Raw genomic sequence first — 11,783 nt, 5'->3', positions numbered from 1 at the left:
TGTGTGTGTGTGTGTGTGTGTGTGTGTGTGTGTGTGTGTGTGTGTGTGTGGGGTGTTCACCTGCACTCATTCTCTGCATGTGTGTGTGTGTGTGTGTGTGTGTGGTGTTCACCTGCACTCATTCTCTGCATGTGTGTGTAACTTACAGTTTCTTGCTTTGCTTTTCAATCTCTCATCATCATCATCATCATCATCACAGAGGTGCATTCCTCCGCACACAGAGGAGGAAGAGCGCTGTGTAATTTGCGTGTCTGAAAGAATTATTCAGCTGCTGCAGAGGTTAGTGATGAGCACATGAATCATGTGTCCATGGCAGAGTGTTGCCCAGGAGCAGATGTGTCCTTGGCACAGGACCGCAGACCATAAACATGTCCTTCTCTCTGTTTCAACACATCCCTCTCTCAACTTCCTTCCTGCCCCACCCATTGAGTTTTAATACCTGCCTGTCATGTTTTCTTGCCTCCCCCTCTCTCTCTGTACCTCCCCCTCCTTCACCAGACCCTCACTGTGAATCCAGTAATTACGGAGCGCTGAGAAAAACCCTTTCATTTAGAAGGATTGGAAATGATCTCAGTGGAACACAATAAAATGTCTTCCCCTGCAGAGGAAGGTGCGCCGCCGCCGCCTGTCGCTCCGCCCCGCTCTGTGAGTGGCAGCAGAGGTGGACGTCTCGTAGGTGGGGCTTTATTTTGGTTCGGCCCCTCGTCTCTACAGCGCGGGTCAGTTGTTGGGGGCTTTACTGCCACAGATTTGATCTCTCTCGTTGTTAAATGGCCGACTCTTAAAATATGAACGCGGTTTAAATTGGAAAAGGGTTTGAAATTAAACTGCGTCTAAGCAGCGCTGATTTAGAGCCGCGGCCTCGTCTTCACCTCCAGGAGAATCTATAAAGTTGTTCATAACGTTGTAAATAAGACTTTTACGGCCGTGCAGGGAGAGTTTGTATGGAGGACCCAAATAAATGAAATGATCTGCTGGCTCAGACATTTCATCAGGACAGGCCGAGGTGACGCTGCTCTCCGTCGGACACTAAGCAGCGAGTGTCCGCTGAGGCCAAGCTGCCAAACTATATATAATACATCATATCTTAATACACACACCACATTTCTGAATTCTAAATGACTCATTTCTGGCCTCAAATGATCTTAAAACTGCACTTTTCTCTGCTGCTATGTTGTGATGCATGGTCCTCCATAAGTTTGATCCTCGCGTCACTGGACCAACGCCGCTGCTGACGTGGATTCATCGTCTTACAAACATGTAAATGAGGACGAATGAGGAGACACTGTTGAGTTCTTCAGTGTTCAAATATGATCACATGGCAACGGTCGCAGCGGGCGTGGTCCAGAGTGTGTTTTCTATTCCATCAGAAATATAAATATAAACATTTGTTTTTGTTTTTGTTTGTGTTTCTTTCCTCCAGTTACTCTCTGTGAGCTTGACTGTGTTTCACGCACTGAAATCAGGTTTTATGTGAGGTAACGTGAGATATTGTATTTATGTGGACCGGGCCAGAACCTGGTGCTGGCACTGAGACTGAATAACTGATCACTTTATTAGGTCCACAGAACACCCAATAAAGTTGGTGTGGTCCACTTCAGAAACCGGTCCATGCGAGGACCAGATCTGTAAGAATCTCCATGGAACTGTAATACTTCCTGTTGTCTCTCTGTCATTCACTCTGGATCTGGTCTCTTATAGCTCTATATAAATACAGACCATAATAATTAGAATACTTTATACCAACGCGCTCACCTCACAGCCCCACCTGGTGGGTTTTTTTGGGGGTTTTTGCCACTAAGACAGAGAGCGAGAGACAAAGTTTGGCTGAACAGCTGGTTGCCTTGGCGACACTTTGTGGCACAGGAAGTGTGGTCTCCATGTCAGCGTGCAGCAGATCTGGGCCATGTCTTGTGTTAACAGATGATCTGATTTCCATTCAGACGACTCGAGTGTCAGCCTCACTCCTCCCTCCTCTCTCTGAAAGCCCCCAGAGCCTCCTCTCTTCTCCCATTTCCTGTCTTAATTACGCACTCCTTTGTGCCGTTGTTGTTTTTTTTTCTCCCCCCCCTCCTCTCCTGCCTCCCCTTCTTCTCCTCTTGATCCCTCCTCCCCTCACTTCTCACTGTCTGTCTCTCACTCTCCTGTGAGGAGATGGAGACGTAAGATTCTGAAGTTTGAAGTCTGTTATGGGGACAGTCCTCCCCTCCTCCTCCCCCCCCTCCATCGTCTCTGTGCCTGAAAGAGAATACTGTGTTTTCAGTGCATAAAAGGCTTGGTGCTGTCAACACGAGGAATCCACCAGGACTCATGGAGACACACGCAGAGCTGCAGCAGCTACAGTTTCTACAGAGAGGAGAGAGAGAGGGAGGGAGGGAGAGGGAGAGACACAGACAGACAGAGAGAGGGTGGTGTGGGTGAGGGAGGGATGCAGTGCAGGGATTACAGTGCAGTTTCATAAGCAGCACAATTACAAACATCCTAAGTGTTAACTCTGGCTGTGCAGCACAATATCAGTGATGATGATGATGATGATGCTTTGGCTCTTTATTCATTCATTCATTCATTCATTTATTTATTTTTGCATTTCCCAGCTGTGTACAGTTACACAAGATCGTTAAATTAAAGAAAAAGTGGTGTAAACACAATGGGTGCTGCTGCTGAAGCTGCTGCTGCTGCAGAAGCTGCTGAAGCTGCTGCTGCTGAAGCTGCTGCTGAAGCTACTGCTGCTTCAGAAGCTGCTGAAGCTGCTGCTGCTGCTGCTGCTGCTGCTCAAACGGGTTTGTCACCATCATCCCGGTGTCAGATCCAGTTACCGTGCCACAGCACAGAGGCGAGACCATGAGAGGGTGACCTTGTCTGTGGAGAAATCTGACACAGGTTTTCACAGGCAGGGTTTTTTTCTCTTCCTCCCTCCTCTTCCTCCCTCTCTCCTCACTCGGTGGTTAATTGCTGTGATGTAGTAGATTAGTTTATCATGCAGCTCATATTGACTCTGTAGTGAAGATAAAAGCAGATTAAGTGTGTGTGTGTGTGTGTGTGTGTGTGTGTGTGTGTGTGTGTGTGTGTGTGCGTGTGCGTGTGTGTGTGTGCAGCCTCAGACGTTGATTAATTCTACGAGAAACATTTTAAAACATTTCACAGTTTTTCCTCCAGAAGCAGCTGAAGCTGCAGGAGAAAATGAAACAGGAATATTATACTGAATATGAAAAGCGCTGTTACACCAGATATAATGAAAGGAAATGTAGTTTTATTTTTGTTAATAAACATGTAACAGGCAGGTAGACGAGGTCAAGACGAGCTGCTGAAGGTCAAACTGAGTGACTTCTCATGTAGATGTTCACACACAAACATCTCCAGTGTTTACACAGAACGTTTCCAAAGAGGAGGAAACATGCAGTGAGCTTGAGGTCAGAGAATGACCATAGAAAGCCAGCAGTCACTCACTCCTCACAGACCTTTAAAGCAGCAGCAGCAGCAGCAGCAACAGCAGCAGCAGAAGCAGCAGTAACAGCAGCAGCAGCAGCAGCAGTAGCAGTAACAACAGTAACAGCAGCAGCAGCAGCAGCAGTAACAGCAGCAGCAGCAGCAGCAGTAACAGCAGCAGCAGCAGCAGCAGTAGCAGTAACAACAGTAACAGCAGCAGCAGCAGCAGTAACAGCAGCAGCAGAAACAGCAGCAGCAGTAACAGCAGTAACAGCAGGCCAGTGAGTGTAAATCGTGCAGAAAAGCGAAAATAAATGGCAAATGTCATCATCATGGAGTGACTTCTGTCTGTACTGTCGTCACACACACAGAGACATACACACAGACACACACACAGACACACACACACACACACACAGACACACACACAGACACACACACACACACACACACACAGGCTGCCACTCACCAGTGACACAAACATAAACAGGCTCGTTGCTGAGTGACAGCGTCGACTCGACTGGATCAGTTTCCACTTCCGTGAAATCTAAACATTAGCTTGTTTACCCTGATCCTGAGCTGGGGGGGCGTGTGTCTCGACATGCAGATATCATGTGTGTGTGTGTGTGTGTGTGTGTGTGTGTGTGTAACCTCTCTGACATAAACACTGACCCTCAGTAGTCCTCACAGACACTGAAACCACAACCCGTTCAGTTCAGTACTGAACGATTCTATGAACAAATCTTTTTAATGAACTGATTCTAATGATTCAGTGACACTGAAAACAACTGGTCACTGGTTTGTGTGTTTGTGTGTTTGTGTGTTTGTGTGACTCATAAAACGATGTCATGGCACTTTCATGCAGCCGTGCTATCGTGACTCCACCCACGTTGAGCCGGTACCATAGTAATGGAAAACGATACCGAGTCGAGTCGTGCTGGAACTGTGTCGTGGAAAATTGTGAGAAAATGTGTGAGTGACAGTCGTGACTTCAGTTCATGTTCACTTCTCTTAGATTAGATTATTAGATTGACTTGTTGAGCCGAGACGTCCTCAGACGTGAGGATGATGAGTGAGACGGAGAGGAAGGACTCACGACGCCTACAGGAAACAAAGAAGAAGAAAAAAACGGTTGATCACTTGTTACTGGATTGGGGGAGAATGGAAGGTGCCCACAGGCTCTGGGCTGGATTATGGAAACCAGACCTGGCAAGTTTACACGGAGCGCTCGGGCCCCCGTAGACCTGACTGCGAACTGTGGACAGCTCACAGGAAACGGCTCTTTGTAAAGCAAACACACATACATGGATTTTATGGCAGACACTCAGTGCTTTTTTATTCTGGGCACCAACGAGTCCACATTTCAACGTGGACTCGGCTTCATTTCCTCTGCTTTTCTTCACCTTTTTTTTCCCCCTCGCACACACACACACACACAGATTATACCTAATCTTAACCAGTTAATGTCTAACCTGAACCCTAACTTTACCACAATTAAAATGTTAGGCCTACACTTCTGTCTCATTAGAACCAGGTTTTGGACTGCTGGTCCTTACAGAGTCAGTGTTTATAAGACATAGATGCAGCACACTCACACATACAGTCCCTAACTTTAACCCTTGCCCTAATCTTAACCCTAACATAATCCCAATTCCAATTCTAACCCTGAAACCAGGTCTTAACCCTGAAAAAAAAACCTTTAAAGTTTTGGGGCCCCGGCAAAATGTCCCCACAAGGTCAAAGGACACAGATTTCACCAAGTCTATACACACACATTCTTGAATAGCATTCTAAGTGAGGACATTAACTCGCCCCTAATCCCAATTCTAATCCTAAAACCAGGTCTTAACTCTAAAAATAAGGACTTCTAAAGTTGTGTGGAGCAAAATGTCCTCACAGAGACATATATGACACACACACACACACACACTCATGCTTAGCTCACATATTCCTATAAAAATAAGAGTTTTTTATTTTATTTTCAACAAGGTGTGAGAGCCAGAGTCAGTCTGGTTTGTTTGGACAGCAGCTGTGGGGGGTGGGGGGGGTGGGGGGGTGCTGTGAGCCCCCTTCACCACCACAGCCCCATCATACCCTCGACCCACATGCAGGTTTGGAGTCTGCAAAATTCAAACGTGAAAGATCTTTTATCGTCTGCATCAGTAATACGATTTTTAAACGAACTTTAAACACAGTTGTTTTTAAAGCTTAAACAAAATGAAGGAGAATCGTTGACTTTATGTCATGTTGCCATGACGCCCTGCAGCAGAGGGCGTGTGTGCAGATGTTTATGAAACAGCACAGAACGCTCTAACGTGCCGTAAAAGACGCTTTTCTCCACTGGAAAATCTCACCTGTTGCTGCGGCTCATGCACAAATCACCACTGCCTCCTGACTGTGGGAGCATGTGGGACAGTGGGGGGTTAACTGCCCCACAGTGGCCTCGCCTGCCGGATGCAAGTTTGACTCAAGGGCAAAATCCAGAGTGAAAGACTCACATGTTTCTGACTCACTGCCAACTCTGCTCTCCCTCTCTCCCCCCTGACTTACTCCTCTGATCCTGTCCCACATCAAAACCAGGTCCAGTGTCTCTCTTGTTCAACAGTTATGTCATCTCTTTTTCTCTTTTTAAGAAAGACGTGGAGTCCATGTAGAAATCTGCTTTAGTTACAGTGAGATTATGAAACAGAACAGTGTGTGTGTGTGTGTGGGGCGGGGGCTGCAGTGAGATCCAGGTGCAGTGAACTCGACGTCATGTTCCGAGCGTTCCGAGTTTCACAAACTCTCTCCTCAAACCACAGAGGGAACAAACCTGATTTGTCTTTGAAATTGATCTTCTCCTCGAGGAGGGTAAGATCTGCTCACCACTGACACAGAAGAGTCAGCACTCCAGAGTTTGATGATTCCCGTCGCGCTCGAACGTCTGTGGTTGCGTGTGCGCTGTGCACAAACCCGGGGTGGCCCGTGCATGACTCACCGAGACCTGTGAGGATTGTGGACTGACAGGTTAGGAAACCACATGCAGCAAGTGTCTGCAGGCGTGGAACAAAGTCAACTCACGTCTCCTCAGGCAACAAGCCACATATTTACACACACCGCTGCGACCAGCCTGAGCGCTCACTGTCGTCAAGTCAGAAGAATAAAACTCCTGGAGCTCAGGGAGAAGATTCCCAGCATTCCTCAGTGGTTAGGGAGACGCACCGGCCTTCACAGATAGGAAGTCGTCTGTCATTAGGGCGTCATCACGGAATGATTACTGTTGTTATCGGCAACACAGAAAGTGGACGAGGACTCAGTGTCACCTGTGTTCAGATGCTTCAGTGTTGAAGTCAGTTGGTATTTCTTACCTGGGGGCGTGTCTAATTAGTAATGGCTGATGTGTAATGATGTCTATCATGTCAGTCGTGCTGCACGCTGGAGACCATCCATCGTGCAGCTTCACAGTCCAACCTCAGCTCATCTGGGTTTGTTTCGGGAGTTTTTGCTCCTTTTCAAGTGGTTTGTCTGTGTCTGGCTCTCTGGGCCCAAACAATTGTCCTCCTTTCTTCTGTTTTCACCCTCCCTCCCTCCACCACCTCCCTCCCTCCCTCCCTCGTCTCTTACCTTCTGCCAGTTGAGTCTTCAGACTTCAGGTGGAATGATGCCGTTACAAAAAGAGCCCGTCAACGCTCGCCCGACATGCCAAGCCAAGTATTTGTCTTTCGGGGTCACCCCCCTCCCCCCCTTACCCCCCTCCCCTCCTCCTCGTCTCCTCCCCCCTCCCCCGGATCCTTGAGAACAGGAAGTGTATCTTGTTAAGTGATGGATGGGCCTCCTGCTCTTGCTGAGAGGAAAGAGAAAAAAAGCCTTTCTTTCCCTCCAGGGCCGTCAGATGAGTTTAGCAGTCTCAGAGCTGAGGGTCTGCTCGGCGTGTTGGGGGGGCCTCGGCCCCTCGGAGCCACGGGCGCTTCCATTATGTGTGTGTGTGTGTGTGTGCAGTGCGATCGCAGTTCCGTGACCTTTTATCTCCAACTTAAATAAAAGGTCGTGGATCACACGCGCTCGTGCGTCTGATGACTGGACTGAAGGTTCCTCTGCGGCTCGTACTCGCAGTGACTTTACGATTGAAAACTCTTGGTTTTTTCTCCCTAATCGTCGTCGGTTGAGTGGAAGAATCCAGAAAACAACAACGACGACACTTCCTCTCGTGATCCATTGCTCCGCTCTCAGTCGTGGCTCTGTTGTGGTTACCTAAGGGTAACTATTAATGTTTGTCTCCAGTTTCCATCCTCTCATATTCCACGCACACACACACACACAGAAACACAAGGCTGACGACCATTAAACAACTGTTAGAAGTGCATCTGTTACACTGTAACAGACTGTAAAACCTCATTATTGTATTATACTGCATCAGTGTTCGTGTGTGTGGTGGAACTGTGGAACCTGTGGAACCTGTGGAACCTAACCCCAGTCTTTTTAGCTCAAAGCTAAACTTTGAAGAATAGTGTTTATGTGTTAATTAAGTGTTAATGACAGTTCTCTACAGTGTTTAGTCAATGATTTGATGAATAAAGTGTGAGAGCCGTCAGTGTCAGTAAGTTTAAAGTTGATCAACCTGAACGTTAGTTTTACATAAGTTTCAAAGCTCGACAAAGACTCTCACGCTAACATTAGCAGGTGAACCTGTGCAATAATGATGATTAACACCGTCACACATTACTGAGAAGATCATTGGTTTTCAACAAATGATCCAGAGGAAGAAAACCACAACAACGCCATGACTGAGTCACAGTCGTTAGCATGTTGTAGCTCTGACTTCGGTCCCTTGTTCAATTGCAGTGGTAACTTAACAATTTCAAGTCGCTAATATTGATAATATTGATAATATTATCAATATTATCAATATTGATAATATTGACGGCTGTGACCGTAGATGCACATGAGTGTTTGCATTGCTGTGGAAATGGCGCCGGAGTTTGCGTCCCTGCCAAAAATGAGACAGAAGAAGAAGAAGTCGTCATGTTCACTCTGACCTCGTGTTCTCACTCGTGCTGAATGAGCCAAAGCTGATAAAAGTCCAAGTGTGAGTGAACGCTGGATTAAAACTGGGATTTATGTGTTTTTTGGGGTTCAGTCAGAACAGGGTTTACTCCACTTGATCCAAATCATACTCATCACACAGATTACATTCAAATTATTCAGAGTAGACTCTGTGGTGAGGACATGCGTGTTGTGACCTTCACTGATGGCTCCTGACGTGACGTCCTGCATGGCTTGTGTCTGCATGTGTCTCCTCGTCTCCGCTGGCCCGGGTCTCGTCCCGCTGAGGCCGGTCTGGCCCGGGTCTCGTCCCGCTGAGGCCGGTCTGGCCCGGGTCTCGTCCCGCTGAGGCCGGTCTGGCCCAGCTGCATGCGAGGAAACTGTGGGTTCCAGTGGGTGTTTGTTTTTCTGTTGACGCTTCGTTCCTTCTGAAATGAAAAGCTCATTTGCGATGAGTGAAAACACATTTTTTGCTATTTTGAAATCCTGCTGTTCTTCACATGAACAGACGACCCAAAGCAAACAGTCGTAGACCGTAACCTCACCACGTGACGTCGAGCTGCAGACAGACGTCTGCGAGGAGGCGCCTGACACTTAACGACGTCTGACAAGCGAGACAGCGACGGCTTTGGGTGCTCCAGGACTGTTTTGGGGTCACAGAGATGTGATCTTTAGGAAGTGGAGGGTTTATCAGATAACGTCAACATTGTCTCCATGCTGACTGTGAGACGGGCAAAACTACAATGTCATGGTTTGGCTTTGAGGCATTTGGTTGGCAAATGGTCCTGAGTGAAGAGAATAACATAATGAGCGAGCAGTGAGACGGTCAAAGGTCAACGCCGCGCTGTCCTGACAGTGTTTTTGTGATGTTTGAAGACCTTGATATAAAAGTGAACGTATTCTTCTGCTTTGAAAGGATTGAACTGGTTGAATGGAAGTCCACAGATTAGGTCTCAGCTGCTAGTTCCAGGTCTTCTTCAAGCTCACGATCAGTTTGTAAGTTATTTCCACACATGAGTGGAAACCGGTGTGATTGACAGCACGCAGGAGTCTGAGTGACGGCTGATGGTCGTGCGTGAGCGTCAGTTTGACAGATTTGTGTTGTGTTGGCGGTAAATCAGACGTTGAGCGGCTCTTCCTGTTTCCATCCCTCAGGCTCTGATGCGTCCAGGACGCCTCGACCGAATCATCTACGTTCCTCTTCCAGATGCTCCGACCCGCAGGGAGATCTTTTCCCTCCAGTTCAGCAACATGCCGGTCGCCAAACACGTGTGTGTGGATGAACTGGTCACAAGGACGGAGAAATATTCTGGAGCAGAGGTGAGTCACGCTCCCTTTTTTAGGATTTATGACAGTTTTCCTGAAACTGTTTAAAGGTAAACCACCAACCCTTCACTGTGTATATCAGACATGTTAAAGGTACAGTTTAACATTTATTTGTGAAATATCAGGAGCATTCGTGGCTTCACTTTGCATCAAAACTAAAACACTGTAAAATCATGAGGCCTCCAGACTGATATACAGCAGCTATAAATTACAACTCATGTTTTATGATATATTTGTCTTTGATTTCTATATTAATTACAATAATTTCACTTCAGTTTTACACAATAAACCTTGAAGTCAAATGCAGCAATTTTTTATCTGGCGACACAAAAAAAATAATCTGACTGGACTGATTTAGGATTTTGAACTAATGGATTATCACTGAGACATAAAATAAAATCCTAATTTTCCCTTAAAACCGAAAGACGAGTGCGGTGATATGATTTATGATATTAAAGATATTAAGATAGAATAATGTCTGTATTATTCTCAAGGTTTGCATGAAAATGAGCTTACAAAGTAAACAGTCTTGTTGTCCATAATCTGTTTTAATCTCATTTTCACAACACAATGATAATCCGACTATTCTGTCATTTTTTCCCGGCTTGTTTCTTGTTCTGGAAGTGTGTGGTGTGTATGTCGACCAAGGATTCAAACCAGCAACCCTGTTTTCACAAGCTTACAAAAGAGAAAGCGTAGCTTTGTGCGCAGAAGTGATTTCACTGTGTCACAGAGCGTCGTCGTGATGGAGAACTAAACAACAAAGGCGCGTTTATGATGAAACTCTACAGGTTCTCTGTCCAGAGTCGCGTTCTCTCCATCACATTACAATCACACAACTGGAAAAGCGCTCTGATCCGCACAGGTGGGGTCACGTGACCAGGTTTTCTCGCGGTTCTCGCTATATCACAGCTTTTATGGAGGTTCTCAGGAGTTTTATCATGTATGAACGTACACACGCGTGTCCTCGCCAACCTTTGTCTCACTTCTTAAATCAAGTCGGATCTTGAGGTGTTTCCATCTTTTTTATCTCTCCAACATTATTATCTTCTGGAAGTCATAGGCCCCGCCCCCCACCTGGAGGAGGTATGCAGAAAGAAACCAATCCGCCACTATCAGGTGTTGGAGTTTGACATCGGGGTTTCTGGTGTAGTGTCTCATCTGTGGAATGGAGGTTTGCCGTCACTTGCCGCTGAGTTCTCGAAAACCCTCAAAAATTCAAAGACGTGCCACAGATATCACCCGTGCGTGTTTGTATTATACTGTATTATACTTCACATTCTGACCCTAGAGGTCAAATTAGATAAACTTCAAACTGATCCCGGGGAATAACAGGATACAGAGAACAGAGCGACACAGTGCTGAAGATAATGTTGTGTTTACATAGAAGATCACCAACAAATCAACAAGTAAATAAAGGTTTTCACATTTCACCAGATTTTTCAGTCAGATTTTTATTGGAGCTGGAGGCCGTTACGCAGCGTTCAGTTTCACTTGTCATGTCGTATAGAACGCGAGCGTCTTGGTTTCTCACTGTTCTCACTTCCTTAGGTTGCATTCTCCATCTCTCTGTGTGTCAGCTGGTGACACCAACGCTTTACAGTTGCTGTCTCTATCACACAGATATACACTAGACTCCTCCCTCTTTACCAGCTTCTCCCTCTGGGGATTAATAAAGACTTTGTAATTAATGCGTCACTGGATTCTGTTTGATTAACGTTAACAAGGCACGATAGAAAAACTGTGCTTAACACTGCTCAACAGTGCTAATAGCTAAATACAGTACAGCTAGCACACAACTAGCTTCTTGCCAGTTTGGAAGCTAGCTGTCTGATGCTAAGAAGCTAGCTGTCTTCTTCGAAGAGGCAAGTTTTTTTGGTTGGTTTGTTTAAACAACAACAGTAAGTTTTCCTTTACCTTGTTAACCAGTTTCAGCTTGTATCTTCCACCTTCCTCAGAAGCTAGTTGTCTTTTGCCAAGAAGCTAGTTGTTTGCTGCTAAGAAGCTAG

The 11,783-nt window shown here is 46.3% G+C and overlaps 1 protein-coding gene across 1 annotated transcript in view; it reads left to right on the top strand.

The window, feature by feature from the left end:
* The window catches only part of spata5 (spermatogenesis associated 5), a 94,753-nt gene that overhangs the window by 66,951 nt on the left and 16,019 nt on the right, over nt 1-11,783 (top strand). Inside the window, exon 16 of the mRNA XM_044040759.1 lies at nt 9,604-9,768. Coding sequence (XP_043896694.1) covers nt 9,604-9,768 — 165 coding nt within the window. The remainder of the gene's footprint in view (nt 1-9,603; nt 9,769-11,783) is intronic.

This window comes from Solea senegalensis, linkage group LG12 (genome assembly GCF_019176455.1).
Source record: "Solea senegalensis isolate Sse05_10M linkage group LG12, IFAPA_SoseM_1, whole genome shotgun sequence".
Classification (NCBI taxonomy): Eukaryota; Metazoa; Chordata; class Actinopteri; order Pleuronectiformes; family Soleidae; genus Solea; species Solea senegalensis.
This window is presented reverse-complemented; position numbering and strand designations above follow the sequence as displayed.